This window comes from Manis javanica, chromosome 10 (genome assembly GCF_040802235.1).
Source record: "Manis javanica isolate MJ-LG chromosome 10, MJ_LKY, whole genome shotgun sequence".
NCBI lineage: Eukaryota > Metazoa > Chordata > Mammalia > Pholidota > Manidae > Manis > Manis javanica.
The window spans coordinates 84,782,451-84,798,078 of record NC_133165.1 but is presented as its reverse complement, the minus strand read 5'-3'; the positions used below and the strand labels follow the sequence as shown (position 1 = coordinate 84,798,078).

Here is a 15,628-nt window from a genome sequence, read left to right as displayed (position 1 = left end):
AGAGCCTGCTGGCAGGGGATGATGCAATCCTGAAGGCTCCAACCAGGGCCTTGGAGGAGCTGGGGAAAGTCCTGCGCCCTGGCTGAGCCGGTTACCGTGGGAACTGCCGTCGGGCGGAAGTGATGCTTCGCCGGCTCCTCCTCCACCGCTGGGGGAGCTGCATGGGAAGCCATTTCCTGCGCTGTCTGTGTCCTTTGCTGCTCCCGCGGTTACCGCGCTGCGTGTTCAGCCTGGAGTCCATAAGGCCCTCCAAGCGACCCCGCAGCAACCTCATGACACCACCCCGAATCGGGACGCACAACGGCACCTTCCACTGCGATGAAGCTCTGGCGTGCGCGCTGCTACGCCTCCTGCCAGAGTACCGCGTACGCTTCGCTAGAACTCCCTAGCACTGCCTGCGTCCCTCCGCGCAGTCCGCGTTCCCCAATGGGGTCCCTGTGGTAGCTTGGGCGGCGCGGCCTGAGCACCCCTCCTACCTGCCACCCCCCAGTTCCCCTGGGAAAACACACTAATCCCCTACCCACACGAGCCTTGGCAGCCACCTCACCTTCTATGTCCCTTGCAGAATGCAGAAATTGTGCGGACTCGGGACCCCGAAAAACTTGCTTCTTGTGACGTCGTGGTAGACGTAGGTGGCGAGTATGACCCTCAGAGACATCGATATGACCATCACCAGAGGTGGGTTTCAGGTACCGTTTCTTTGATTTCCTTTATTTCAGCTTTCAAGTGCTCCAATAAGTCAAGCCGTCCACTGCTGTGGTCCCTGGCAGTGAAGGGAGCTGCCTGCCTCATTTTTTAAAGGCAGCTTAGTCCTATGGGACCACAGCCTTCCATCCGTCCAGCTCTCTGACAGCTCTGCTCCCATCTCGCTGTCCTTTGGCCACCCTGAGCCTTGCATCTGCCCAGGCCTCCCTTGGCTCCCACTCAGACTTCAAGCCTCTTCCGACCTCACCGCTTCCGTTGCTCAGTCAGGCTTTTCTTCCGCTTATGCCCCAGCTAGGATTAACCCGTTGTGCACAATCTGATGACGGTTCAGATGTGTGTGGTCTTATACTTTGTTTACACTCTTCCACTGGGAAATCTTGACTTTCTGAGGGCAGTTCATTATCCTCAGTACCATTCCAATCCTTTTCCCTCTTCTCAAGCCCCTACCTTAATCAAACTCCTTCAGTGAGTAACCCTGCCTTACTTTTCATAGGAGCTTCTCTGCAGGTGGGTCCTTAGTTTCCCACTCCCGAACATCCTCAGCAGCTTCCTTCCAGTTCAGGAAATGTTGTTCCCCTCTGTTTGCCTCTTTTTCAACCTATTGCTTTCTTCACATCACAATTCTCCTGCCAGTGTTTCCACTGCTCCCTGCCTATAGCCTGAAACTCTGCTCAAGCATCTTGCATCTTGAAAAGAAAGGAGTGAATAAACAAAACCCTTCTTCATATACAGCACACTGTTCAAAGCAGTTATCTCTGAGGGATTATGTGGATGTTTTAGTCTCTTTAAGTATATCTCTCTCTGTCTCTTTCTCTTTTAGATATACATATCACGTTCATAAATGATGTTGGAAGGGAACCCTCCCAGTATTTACAGCCTAATCTCTCACCCTCATTTCTCAGCCACTCTTCACTCATTCAGCTGGTTCTCTCCCAATCTCTTCACTGGAAATGCTTTTAGAAGGGTATCAGTGACATCAACACCAAACTCAGGTTGCTAACTGAGGGCCTCATTTTAACTAACCTCTTTGTGGGCTTGACATTACTATTTCCTCTTTCTGAATGGTTTCTAATGATCTTATATACATTTTTTAAATTATATAGTATCTGATACATAAAAGAATGTATTTAACATTTCTGGAACATAATGCAAAATGAACACGTCTTCCTGATCTAAGAACTAGAACATTACTATTACTTTGCTTCTATTCTTGTGTGCTTCCTCCCTATCCCATCCCCCTGCCTCCCCAAGAAGTAAAGCAACATCCTGAATTTTATTATACCCTTGTTCTTATATATTATTCAACACATATGTCTGTTTCCATCAACAATTTAGTTTCACTTCTTTTTGAACCTTATCCAGGGGTTATTGTTATTACCTTTATACCTTGTAAAATTTTTACAAATGTTTTATGTATTTAATTAATACTTAATAAAAATTATTAAAACAAAAAATAAGCTCCCAACGTGATTCTGATGGACTGGTATTTAGAAATTACAGTTGTAATTTCTACTTCCCTAACAACTGTTATACCTTTTCCCTGTATCTTTGCCACTGCTGTTGAAATTCCTGCCTCACTCACACAGATCGCTGTAGGTAATCCTACATCTACTGTCTGTGCTGGCATAATGGTCTTCCTAACATACATTTGCCTGCTTAAAACCTCTCAGTGGCTCCACATTACCTACAGATAAAGTCCAAACTCCAAAGTATAGTATACAAGACCTGCCATTGTATCTGGCTCCTGCTTACCCTTCCAGCTTTATCTTTTGCCACTTCTCCAAGCTGCCTTTTTTGCAGTTCCATGAGACTTGTCTTTTAGCCATTGTACACATTGTGTACACATTGTTCCCTCTACCTGGAATGCCTTTTCTCCTTCACCTCTTGTCTGTCTGGTAAGCACCCACTAATTCATCTTTCAGTAATGACCTGAGGTTTCTCCTGAACCCTTCCCTTGCCCCTCACACCTTTCCCTTGTTTATAACCTAACTAGACCCTTCACTTGGTTGATTGTATATTGTCTTTGTACTTGAAGCTAGGGACAGGGTCTTAGTTTTTTTATGTTGTTGTTGTTATCATTAATCTACAATTACATGCAGAACATTATGTTTACTAGGCTCCCCCCTTCACCAGGGCTTAGTTTTTTTTATCCCCAATGTCTAAAACACAAAGCCTGCCAAGTAAGCACTGAGTTAACCATGGTCAAATGAACACATGGAGACTTCAAGCCGAGGTCCATGGGGCCCTTGCAGAAGAGCCAAAGCCTCCCCAGGGGCTTTCTCCTCCCAACTGATGCAGTTTTCCCCAGCCTTCCCACCCAATTTATACCATGTGCACATACACTATGAGCTAGCCAGGGTGCCTCTGCCTCTGCCCCACCTTTCTGTGCTCCTCAGGTCCTTCACAGAGACCATGAGCTCCCTGTTGCCTGGAAAGCCGTGGCAAACCAAGCTGAGCAGTGCGGGACTCATCTACCTGCACTTTGGGCACAAGTTGCTGGCCCAGTTGCTGGGTACTAGCGAAGAAGACAGCACGGTGGGCACCCTCTATGACAAGGTGGGAACTGGAAGACAGAGATGCCCCACACATGCATCGCCACCAGGTTGGCTGGGAGTGGCACACAGCACTCTGGACTGGCCCTCAGGTCAGGGTTCCTGGCCCACAGCTGGTCCAACACCCTGTCCCTCTATCAGACTGATCTTCTCATGAGGGAATGGTTAATCTCTCTCCTCCCTCCATCCTGGGGTGGGTGCGAGAAGTGGATGAAGTAATATATGGGGAAGGGCTTTGAAAGCCATAAAGCAGTGTTTCCCAGTCTTTTTCTTGACCTGACACATAAAAAGTGATTGTTCAACAACTTGGTAATAGAGGAGGCTACTTGTGTTTGGGAGTGTATGGCTGAAAAGTTCTGGCTCCCTGAAGGTGAGGGGGAGCATAGCTTGAGCAGAACTAATTCCCTAAGGGCATGAATTTAGAAGCTCAGCTGGGAAGGGCTTGATTATGAAAATATCTTCAGGTTCTACCAGTGTCCCCTGCAAGCAGCTCAGCGGGTTCCTGCTCCTGGGGAAAGAACAAGGCTTAGTGGCCCTGGTATGCAGGTCAGATCTAACACTGAATCTGAGGACACCTATGTGACCGTCCTCCTGTGAAGTTCCCTAGTCAAACTTCAAATTTAGTCAGCTGTTTTTCACAGATAGGCTGTTGAGTTTTATGTCTCCATCTCAGCTTGCCAACCTTCTGCCCCTGACACTGCATTAGTATGATCCAAATAATGGAAGAAATGGGAGCAGTTAAATTGCAGCTTTTGGAATACTACGGTTTTGGACTGTCTGGGTTAATTTTCCCTTCTCCTGCTGAGGTGTTTCTAAGCAACTGAAAACTGAGTAGCACTTTTTCTACACACCATGATGAGTTGTATGCAGGCCTATTTTATAGGGCAGCTTTGCATTAAACACTCACACCCCATATCATTTCTGCCCCCAAACTCGAGGCATTGTCCTACCACTTCTTAAAGCTCAGGAGATAGCAGCAGCTGCTACTACCAGGTGGTACACACTGTGGGCTTCACCTGGGACCATTTCCCAATTCTTGATATCTAGTCCAGCGTTCATCCTCTGTCGCACCTGACTCAAGCTTGGCCAGACCCTCTTTGCCTTGTTATCTGGCTCACTGAATAGCCTCCTCAGCCACCTGGAGATTTACCCTCCCTCAGGCCTAGGGATCTGCTCCCACAGAGTCCCTCATGGAACTCGAGGCCTTCCTGGCTCAGAAGTCCGCAGCCCCCTCCCGACACATGCTGGCCTTGGCTCGGGCTTTGTGCTGTAGTGGAGCAAAGTCTGGCCTAGAAAGCAGGTGAGCTAGGTTCAAATCCCAGCACTATTAGCTCTCAGACCTTAAGCAGCCACTAGATTCCACAGGTTCCCCTTTCCTCATCCAGTTCATGTTGAAGGATCCTCACAGGGCTGTTGGGAAGACGAAATGAGCATTTAGGCACATGCTTTGAAATCTGGAAAACTTTATGCGAATGGCAGGTACTCTCAGGAGCATTTCTCCTGCTGCCACCATAGATGTATGAGAACTTCGTGGAGGAGGTGGATGCAGTGGACAATGGGATCTCCCAGTGGACAGAAGGGGAGCCCCGGTATGTGCTGACCACTACACTGAGTGCCCGGGTTGCTCGGCTTAATCCCACCTGGAACCAGCCCAACCAAGACACTGAGGTAAGGAGGGCCCCAGGGGAAGAGACCGTGAGGCACCTAAGAACCTCAGGGGAGGAAATGAGCGTGACTGTCCTCCCCAAGCCCTAAGAAACTCAGAAACTTGGACTAATACCATGTTTCTGAGTCACATAATTCCCAGGCTAGGTTTAAGCATGCAATGGACCTGGTTCAAGAGGAGTTTCTGCAGAGACTAGACTTCTACCAGCACAATTGGCTACCAGCCCGGGCCTTGGTGGAAGAGGCCTTGACCCAGCGATTCCAGGTACAGGCCTGGCAGGAGGCATATGGTGCAGATTAGTGACTGCTGGGAGACTGCTGGCCAACAGGGGCTCCTACTTCTACTCTAACCCTTCTTCCCATGCCCCACTTCCTTTTCAGGTGGACCCAAGTGGGGAGATAATGGAACTGGCAAAAGGTGGATGCCCCTGGAAGGAGCATCTCTACAATCTGGAGTCTGTGCTGTCCCCACCAGTGACCATTATCTTTGTTATTTATACTGATCAGAATGGACAGTGGCGGGTACAGTGTGTGCCCAAGGAGCCCCACTCGTTCCAGAGCAGGTGAGGCCCTAGAAATCCACCCTGCAAGACCTGTTTCACCCCTACTAGAGAAGAGGCCACTAAACCCTGGCCTCTACTCCTCCCACCTCAGTTCCTTAAGGTTCCCAATTGTTTCCACCAACTTCTTTCTGCTCACTTGTAGGTTGCCCCTGCCAGAACCATGGCGGGGTTTTCGGGATGAGGCTCTGGACCAGGTCAGTGGGATTCCTGGCTGCACCTTTGTCCATGCAAATGGCTTCATTGGTGGGCACCACACCCGAGAGGGAGCCTTGAGCATGGCCCGTGCCACCTTGGCCCAACGCCCAGTGCCTATGCCTCCCACAAATCCCCTGGTCCAATAAAGTTTATTCCAACTCATATTGATCTATTACTGCCCTGCTCATTCTGGAACTTGCTGAAACTTGGGCAAAGTGAAACGTTACTGTGCCAGTCTATGTTAGATGTTTTCTCAGCTTTGTTTCCCAACTTACTTGGAAACCCCCCAGCTCCTAAGGTTAATTAACCAAATTCACAAGAAATGACTAAAAAATGACAGAGCCAAGATCTTAACCCAAAGTCCATGCCTCTTGCTTTCTTCACTCTACCCCAGGTGCAACTCAGTGAAAAAGCAAGAGTCTTGTAACTGAGTGGAAAACAAAGAAGGAAATTTATTACTGGAACTGGGAGTGAGGGGAGTGGGGCTGAGCCAGCGGAGGTCCTGGGAGACGATCCCAGGGAGCGGAGGTTGCGGATGTCTCAGTGAAGAGGGGCAGATTGTGAACAGAGCCTCCGCCCCCAACTGGGGACTCTTGGGTTCGGCCAAGCATTGGGCTAAATCGGGGAAACTGGGCATTGACAAAGTACAGAGGGATGTGGGCAATTCGGCCTGTGGACCAGCACTGCAGAAGAAGGGGAAAGAAAAGCCTGTGAGATCCTGGACCCAAAAAAAGGCCATATGGCAAAGCCACACAGCAGCCAAGGCCCTCAGATCCTGCACCCCACTCCCAAACCCAGCAGCCTGGCCCACTCACCACACTAAGTAGAGCTCCTTTGTTGAAGGAAGGATGGAAAGTGATGAGCTGGGCCTGGGCTCCTGGCTCCCCCTGGATAATGCCACTAAGGGAAGAAGAAGGGTGAGCAGGCAGCTGGAAGCAGAAGGCAGGTGTAGTTGGATGTAGTTTGGTGGGAGAAGCCTGGTAAGGAGCCCAGATTTAATGACCCGCCCAGCACTTACCAAGGAAGTAGCTCAAACACAGGGCTGTTTCGAGTTTGAAAAAGGAGGATGACTGGTTTACCATCCTGGACCCGTGGATTTCCTGGAAGATGGACACAGGAATAGGAAGGAATTTTGGAGGGGCAAAGAACAGCTACAGCCAGAGCACAGGCTCGCTTCGTGAATGGGAAGATGGCTGTGGCCTGAGCAAGCTCTTCTTCCCCACCTCTTTTTACCTTTCATGAGCACAGCCAGGCGTTCCCCGCTGGGGTCCCAGACCATGGAATGAGCCTCTCCCCCAAGTCTATGGGTCAAAACAGTAGGTTGGGAGGGTTCAGTGTGGTCCCTTCACTGTCCCTCTCTTACCCACTCAACTCACCGTTCCTCTCCGTCTGGTGTCTGTACTGTTGTCTCAGATAGATCTGCCACAATTGTTGCTGACTTTGCACCTCCAACGTGCCCCTTTCCCTCACCTGAAAGGGCAAAGGTTCGGAAGCCCAGGAAACGGGCCTCTCACCGGTCCCCAGCCTCCTCTGTATCACAGGCATCAATGCCTCTCAAGTCTCCCAAGCTGCTTCCTTTTATTCTTCAGGGAAGCATATCAGAGGGTTCCTGCCTTCCTCTGACTATCCCCAGATACTCTGCATTCTGAAGTTTCTCCCAACTCACCAGAGTGTTCTGGGAATGACAAGGAGTAAATCAGCGGTTCCCCCAACACAGTGAACAGCAGTCGGTTTCCATCTGGGCTCCAGCAGCCAGTCTGTGGTCAGGGAGCAAAAGGCAAGGGAAGGGTGGTCTATAAGGAAATGTAGGAGGGAAAGTAGAGGAGGTGGGGAGACAAACTTAGGAGACCGGGGCCCAGCTGCTCTCCAGAACCTGGAATCACAGTGCCCTCTTACCTGACATCGCCCTGATAGAGTAGGCCACCTCTCACAAGTCCACATCTGGGCCTCCCAGACTCTGCACCAGGGAGAGGCAGATCACAGCTTAGGATCTCTAGGTTCCAAGACTTGGACTTGCCTCCCTCCGTCAGTCCCAGGGTCAGCTCAGAATGGGAATGGAGACAGGTTCTGTCTGCTGAAGTTCCAGGAACCAGGTGCCCTCCGCCTCTCCTCCTCTACTCACCGAAAAACAGCTGAAGGAGTGGTAACTAGGACTTTGCTGCCGTCCGGGGACCAAAGCAAGTTGGTGACTCCACCTCCCCGGAACCAGGGAAGGGGGACACAGGTCTCTGTTGAGACATCCCATACCTAGCAGAGTGGGAGCAAGAGTGACACAGAGGGAGCAAGCTTCCCTATCATCTCACAGGGATTGTGCTTCCTTAAGGCACAAAGCTGGAAAGGGCTAGAAGGAGGAAAGGGACTGGGAATACAGTAGGAAACAGGATGACGTTTATAATTACAGCAGGCAGGATTTTAAATCTGAGAGGAGTCTGGATGGTATCGCTCCTTGTCCAGATAAGATTGAATGAACAATTATCCCTCTCCTTCCCCCAGGATATTTTCCACCCCAGGCAAAGAATGCTCTTTCCTCAAGTCTGAGGGGTAACTGAAATGACCCAGAGCAGTGGGGACCAACTAACCAGAATAGCAGCATCCACAGGTGATGCTGAGAGCAGCCGCCCTCCGCTGGGGGCCCAGGCCAAGCTGGTGACAGGTGTGTGTCCAGGGTGAGACAGCACTTGGGCACAGCCAGAAGAGGGTCTGCCAAGGGCAAACAGTGTGAAGTAAGAAGACCACAAGGAAGCCCTATGGTTCTATTTCCTTGCTACCTTCAAATTCCAGCAGCCCCTCTGAGTGCAAATCCAAGCTGGGAAAAATGAATAAGGATCATGGAAGTTAAAGGAAACAAAAAGATTAAGGAAGTAAGAGCCAAGTCACCACCATTAGGTCCATAGAAGACAATGGGTGAAAGGGAGTAAGCTTTCACTATAGGCTCAGAGAGACTTAAACCTCTGACCAGTAAACCTACAAGGAGCTGGGGAGATGTCATGCTCTTCCCTCAACGAGAACCCTCTCCCTGCTCTAGATGACAGTCCTTTCCCCATCCAGTCTGGGGCCTGGGATAATCTATGGCATTACCTCAAGGTTCCAATCTCTTCTCTTTCCAGTTATCTGCTACTCCCAGAACTCATCTTGTGTTCCAAAACCTGTCTTTTTGCCTTTCCTTGTCAGAAGGAAAGAGAGCACAACCCTCCTCTATGCTCCCAAACTGTTTTTTGCTTGTCAGAAACATGCTGCATGTGAGTCATCTCCATCGCTACGCGGGGCACTACCTGACAGCACTGGCTGAGTCTTAGCTTTCTGTCTCCAGTGCCTCAGACTTGGCCTGACAAGTACAGGCGACGACCTGAATGAATGCCACCCTCTCCCTTTTCCATCTAACGCTAACCACCTTTAGCTCCAATGAGGTCTTGGGTCAGTGATCTACAACTTATCGTTTAACTTTACAATAAATCAGTTATCTTTTCAGGTCAGTTCATAGAGATCCATCTGTAGGCACCACTGTATTCCACTGAAAAGATGAACTGTAATTTATTTAGTCAGACCTCCATAACTGGATATTTCAGTTGTTTGTAATTTATTATTACAAATAATGCTGCAAAAAATATTCTCTATGTCAGTATTTTTATGTATTCATGTCATTTGTGTAGAATAAAGCATTAAAATTGAATTTGGGGTTGAAAAAGACTTTAATCTTTTAAAAAATAAATATGCCAACAATTTTCTGAAAAGTTTGTACCATAATATACTCTCACCAACTGTATAAAAGTTCCTGTTTTCCTAGTCTTGCTAGTACTAGTTATTATTAAGCAAATTAATTTTAATGAAACTAATTCTGAGCAAGCAAAAATATTCTGTATTTTCTTCTAGTGCTTTTATTTGTTTTTACATTTGTTTCTTTTGTGTGTCTGGAATTTATTTGTACATAAAGTGCAAAGTAAAGACTAACTTCATCATTTTCTAAATGGATAGCCAATAATCCCAACACTAAAAAACCCTAAACTTCTTTATTGAGATGAAAAGTGAATCTTATTGTATGTTAAATTCCCAAATATTCTTAGATCTCTTACATTGATCTGTTTGTCTATTCTTATGCCAATCATTTTCTATTATTGTAACTTCATAAAATCTTTTAATATCTGGTAGGGCAAGTCTCCCCTCAATATTCTTACTATTCAAACTTTTCTCAGCACTCCTCCTGGACCTTAGGTCTGCTTCTCCCAGAGCCCTGGGAAGTGGGAAGTGCTGTGCAGACAAAGAACTTGTCCTTTCAGGCTTCCTCACTACCCACCACCCCTAGCATGGCAGCAACCCTCAGGTCAAGCTAAGACAGAGGCTGCTGGGACTCACCGGGTAGACAACGATGTGGGGTCCAGGGTCCAGATGAGAATGCAGGTCTGGCAGGCCACAGCCAAGACAGAGGCACTGAGGGGCTTCCAGGCCAGAGCTGCCACATTTCGCTGCAGCCGGTGCTTCAGGGAGGGGACTATAGTGCTGGGTAAAAGAGGAGGGGACTAAGCAAAACAGGGACTCTAGGGCTTAGGAGACCTGAGTGGGGTTAAGGAGGGAAAGCTACAGAGAAGAGAGCTGACCATCCAGAGCCCAGGGATGTTGTGAGACAAAAGAATAGGATAAAGATTAGGTCAGGAAAGAGGACACTTCAGTTGTGGAGCCTTTCTGACCCAGGGAGGAGCCCTGTGGACCAGACCCAGGAACTGCAGGGCTTCCCTGGGACCAAGGCTAGAGAGTGAACTGGTGACTGACCTGCGGAGACAGAAGAGCCAGAGCCTGCCCAGTATGCCCCCCACATACCTGTTGGCATTATACACACGGATTGAGTCGTCTAGCAGGGCCACTGCAAATTTATTGGTGTGGGGGTGCCATGCGAAGACCCGCAAGCAGCAGCTGGACCTGGAGAAGAGTGAACATGAAGATTCTAAACCTGCATCTACGCATACCCCAGCCCAGAAGCTCAGATTCCCTTTCACATGAGAACATCATTTTTACTTTTTATTTTATTTATTTTCTTTGAAAGCTAGAAGGAGAATGTGGGAAGCAGTCGGGAATGGAATAGGAGACTTTGCCTTCACTTCCCTCTCCCAGAAATTCCAAGGTTCAGGACTTCCTTCCCACAAAAGCCCCAGAGCTTGCTCACTCACCAGTTGGTGACTTGGGCAAATTCAGCAATCAGATCCTCACTCCTAAGCTGTGAGAACAAAGTGTATAAAGGACACACTAGGACAAAGGGCGTTTATCCCCTCAACATTCCAATAAGGGAGCTGGACCACTCCTACCTTCTGCACTCTTCCCATCCTGCCCTGACCTTATGGGATAGGGAGTAGGGGAGTGGTAGCCGAGAGGACGCCAAACTTACAGACAGATGGGGGAACAGGGACCCATGGAGGGAGGAGGCCCATCGACAGAGTGCGAGGACCCAGCCAGACACTGTCTTCACCCACTCAAACACTGTGGGGTTGAAGAAGCAGCTTTGATTAAACCACTCACAGGGCTCTCCCTGGGTACCTTCTTAGATGAAGAATGAGCAAAGACAAGCACTCCTAGGCCCTTCCACCCAACAAGTGCTCTGGATACCCACCCTGGAGTATGTGGGGTAGGTAGAAGGGAGAAGGTGGCACCAGCACAGACAACTGGACCAAGAAAATAGGGCTAAATGGAGAGGGGCTGCCAGGGGGTATTGGGATGAGTTAGGGAAATATGTAGGGGAGATACCAACCATAAAACTAGAGAAGGCTGGAGGGAAAAATACTCACCCTCCTCCTCTGAGTTTGCAATTTCATTCAGCACCCCAAAAAGGCCCAAATCACACCTGATGAGAAGGTGTGAGTCAGATTACTCTATTAACTCATTTAATCGTCCCAACAAGCTTGTACAATAGGTTCCATTTTACAGAGTGATTGAGTAACTTGCCCAAGATCACACAGCTAAACGTGGCACAGCCAGGATCTGGACTCAGGCAGTATGTATCCATTCCTACACAGGCAAAATGAATGACCTACCTATGAGATTATTCACTGCAACCTTATATCTAGCCTTGCTGAGCTTTAGGTCAAGGCTCAGAAAATGTTAAAGACATGAAGTGGGGACAGGAACACGTCCACATAATCAAACCAGAAAGCAAATTACTGGAGATGAAATGAAACTACTGTTGACTATTAAACTATAGCCTTGAGTTCCACAATAAGGACTGATAATTTGGTATGATGAATGATATATGGCTCTCAGCTAAAGAAAGCCTGGCAGCCCAAGGCAGAGACAGGGTGACCTCGTTTTCTCCAGTATCTACAGACCATGGTCCAGGGGACCCTTTGCCATGTCTTACCAAATATTGATGCATCTCTTCCACACTTGTTCACGGTGATGGATAAAGGCAGTTCTTGTGCCATGGTCCAGTCTCCCTGGGGTCTTTAGGGGATCCTTAGTCAGGTTTAGGACAGGAAGATTGATCCACTATAGCCCAGAAGTGAGAGGTATAACAGTGAGTCAGTCTCTTCCCCAGATCTCTGCTGAACTTCCTGCTATCTCCAACCCGTGGCTGTACTAAGGGTAAGAGGCTCCAAAGATCTGCTTCCCATTCCTATTAATTTAACACCTGGGGGAATGGGAAACAGGGCTTAGCTCCCCTACCTGTAAACTCGAGTATGTCACAGGGTTGCTGTGATTACATCTTACATTTGTGGAGAACACCTGACTCAGAGACTCTTACGTAGCAAACGCTCAATAAATGTCAGTTTCTCTTCCTTTTCCTTCCCAGAAACACCCCATTAAAAAAAACCAGGTTGTGCCTTCCCAGTTCTCCCAGATACTGTCCCTAACTTTTCAGTAGTTCTCCTGCACCGTCACATTCCCTAGATTCGCCGTCATTTTCTCCATTCTCTCTAGGCCCGCCTCACAGCCCCTCAACATCCGTCATCCTCCAACCCCAGCCTTAAAATACATTCCAGTCCATCTATGCTTCTCCAGCCTAGGCTAAGCTGTTTACAGTCCGCCACTCTGGGGACCGGGACCCCACCAAGCCGCCACTGCACCCCCATTCTCCCTGGTTCCGCCCCCATGCCTGTAGGTCCTCTCCCTCCTCGCCCTGGCCACCTGGCCCCGGAAGTCGGGAGGCGGACTCTCGTAGCTATTGCCTGTCACCAGCTCGTTATTGTGCTCGTAAAGGGTGACTTGACTTCTAGGCGGCGGTGGAGGGAACAACCCCAGGGAGCACATCTCGCCAGCCCTGAGGACGTCCGGAATCTGAAAACGCGCGGATCCTACTCTTTGGCTCTCAGTTCCCGGGCTAGATTCGGATGCCTACGGGTAGCCGCCTAGGACAAACGGCTATGCGAGGATCAGGGGCAGTAAAGGTATAAGAAACGAAGGACGCGCGCGCGGTCCCAGTACAGACTTCCGGGGCTTCCTTGAGCGCCGCTTGGCGGCCGGAGGGGGAGAGGCGCTTCCGGGCCCGCAGTACCAACCCGTAATTAATAAGGGTCAGAGGTGTTTTTTTTTTTTCACCCTGTGAGGCTGCTTTTTTTCCCAAGTTCCGAATTTCCCAACACAGTCTCCCACTCACTCAGCTCTTGTAAAGTCCAAAATAAGCCCGTTCAGGGAAGTACCAATTAAACCCTCCCAGGGCTGTAGATCGCCCAGAGGAAAATACAGACTGGCATGGGCAGCTGGCTGGAAAGCTGAGGGAAAAGCCTCTGAGGAGAGAAGTCAGAGGGGAGACCTCGTGAGGCAGAGTCCTTCGCCCGCCGGAACCTAGAGGCCACGGGGTGAGGCTTGGAAAAGAAAGTGAGAACAGCCAGCAAACGGTAATATTTCCTTGAGCACTGATTCTTTTAAGTGCTTGTATAATCTTTACAACAACTCCTTAAGGAAATTTAGGCGCAGAGAGAGATATTGGACCTAAAAATACCAAAACCAGCCATTCTGATTTAATAAAGATGAGATTGATCTTATTCTAACTCCAAAGAATGGGACTAGATCTGGAGTCTAATGCAGAATAAGGGATCCTCTTCTTGCAGTTGTGTGACTTTGAGTCACACAATCAAATCAATGATTTGAACCTGAGTTTCCTTGCTTGCAGGGTGTCCTAATTATTTCACATGGTTGTTTCCATACAATATGCCGATGAAGCCATCTAATAAATTGTGAAGTGCCAAACAGGTGTCAGAGACTATTAGCGCCATAACTCTGCCATGAACAAGGTGACCTTTGGGCATTGGTTTGTTCATTTAACAAATGTTAATGAGCAATTCCAAGACCATGCTCTGGGGACACAGAAATGTTAAGGCATAGTCCCCAGTCCCAGGAGGTGCCAGTCTCATTGGAGGATCTAGGGGGCATTTTAGTTTAGTATTCTTGGATTCCGTGTCTGCGCCTTCTTTGTACATGAAAAGATCCCCCGAAGAGAGTTACTCCTGTGTCAAAAAACAACGGTCTCCAGAAGGCTTCTCTGAAAATTCCCTTCACTCAGAGAAGGCCAAGGGTCTCCTCTAATCTACAATTTCTCAAATGTTAATGGACAGAGGACCCACTTGAGTATCTTGCTAAAATGCAGATCCTGGGGCAGAGCTCTGAAGCCTGTTTCCAAAAAACTCGCAGTGATACTGCACAGGCCACACTTTTAGTGGCCCTAGTTTAATTTGCTAGATTAGTTCACTGTCACCTGGAATGTCACAGAATGTTTAAAGAGCATAAAGTAAAAACTAGGGGTCGTTTGGAGGAACTCTTTTGGAGAAGTTTTCCTTGAGAAGGGGAAGCAGTACAGATTTGAAGGAAAAGAGGGAGTCCGTGACTCTGACAGATTAGTGGAGAGAATCCACCCCCGAAATTTTTGTTTGTCCTTCAATCATGACACCATCCAAAGCCAGGTACCCCGGAAAAATCACAACAGGCCCACTGCTGGGCCTGCAACTTCCACCTCCCTGAGATGAAGCCTGATTTTCACCAACAGGTTATGTTATAATTAGCGGTTAGTTGCCTGCCTCTTACCCAGTAATGTGAACTGGAGCGGGGAGCAGTTCTATGTATTCATACTCCGCCGCCACCTCCTCTATTCTGCTTATTAACGTTTGTTGAGTGGTTTTTACAATTCGCAGGCTCTCAGGAGGCCCAAGTCCAGGCCTAGCACACTACCCGCTAACTTCACCAGGGGGCGCGGGGGTCCGGCGACACGACTGTGACCCACCGCCCCGGAGACTCAGAGCGCTTAGCGGGGGCTCTCCGCAGGTCCCTCCCTCTGACCTACGCGGGAGACCGAGCAGCTCCCAGGCCGCTGCCCGAGGGTTCTAAAAGGTGCCCCCCACTTCGCGACGCGAGAGGCATCTCTGGAGCCTGGGTGACTGGAGCTCGGCCCGCCACCCCTTCCCCGTCCCGCCAAAGCCCGGCGACCAGGCGCACATGGCCCGCCCGGCCCTGTTTGTCCTGGCAGAGCGCCGCCGCTATTTGAGGCGGTTTTTATCTTCCAGAAACCAGCAAAACCCCAAGCGGAGTCTAGGGAAGATGAAAGGGGCCGCGTGGCCAGGGAGGGGAGGACCTCGAGGCTGCGGCGGACGGGGGCTGGCACCGGACAGGCGGAGATGGGCAGGCGAGACGGCAAGGGCCTCGGGGGCCGAGGAGCCTGCCCAGCCCGGGGGTCCACTCCGGGCCGCCTCCTCCCCTCGAAGACCAGCTCCCAGGCGTCCCTTGCCCTCCTCCGCCCCAGCAGCCTCTCTTCCGCCGCTGCCGCCGGCCCACTGGAGAAGCCCTCAGGCCTCGGACTTCTTCAAAGCGCCTTTGAAGCCGCGGCACACCGCCGGAGGGCAGGAGATTTCGCACCTGGATGGGGTGGGCGAGGCAGCTGGGTGGGGAGGGGGTCAGCAACCCGAGCCTGCTGGCCGCCTCGGACTGGCTGCACCGCTCCCCCCAACTCCAGCGACTCTGCGGAGTCTGCGACGGGCA

General features: G+C 49.7%; 2 protein-coding genes across 3 annotated transcripts; one reads left to right on the top strand and one right to left on the bottom strand.

Annotated features, from left to right (window-relative positions):
* The first annotated feature begins 44 nt into the window (after positions 1-44).
* On the top strand, positions 45-5,842 carry MYG1 (MYG1 exonuclease). Of its 2 annotated transcripts, none has more exons than XM_037007179.2 (7): positions 45-365; positions 566-678; positions 3,102-3,240; positions 4,773-4,925; positions 5,065-5,187; positions 5,304-5,485; positions 5,628-5,842. In XM_037007179.2, exons 1-7 carry the CDS (start codon positions 123-125, stop codon positions 5,824-5,826), a joined length of 1,152 nt encoding a protein of 383 aa, XP_036863074.1. In that variant the 5' UTR covers positions 45-122; the 3' UTR covers positions 5,827-5,842. The 2 variants fall into 2 exon arrangements, with proteins under 2 accessions (XP_036863074.1, XP_017528963.1); XM_017673474.3 differs by having other exon boundaries at positions 56-365; positions 3,102-3,261.
* A 270-nt stretch (positions 5,843-6,112) lies between these two features.
* Positions 6,113-13,041, bottom strand: AAAS (aladin WD repeat nucleoporin). Its single transcript, XM_017673441.3, has 16 exons — positions 12,788-13,041; positions 12,021-12,148; positions 11,452-11,507; positions 11,055-11,146; positions 10,840-10,886; positions 10,493-10,591; positions 10,031-10,174; positions 8,260-8,380; positions 7,803-7,927; positions 7,577-7,637; positions 7,347-7,437; positions 7,057-7,150; positions 6,914-6,981; positions 6,699-6,780; positions 6,496-6,580; positions 6,113-6,363 (listed from the first exon to the last, which is right to left on the bottom strand). Exons 1-16 carry the CDS (start codon positions 12,908-12,910, stop codon positions 6,136-6,138), a joined length of 1,644 nt encoding a protein of 547 aa, XP_017528930.2. The 5' UTR covers positions 12,911-13,041; the 3' UTR covers positions 6,113-6,135.
* Positions 13,042-15,628: the final 2,587 nt, after the last annotated feature.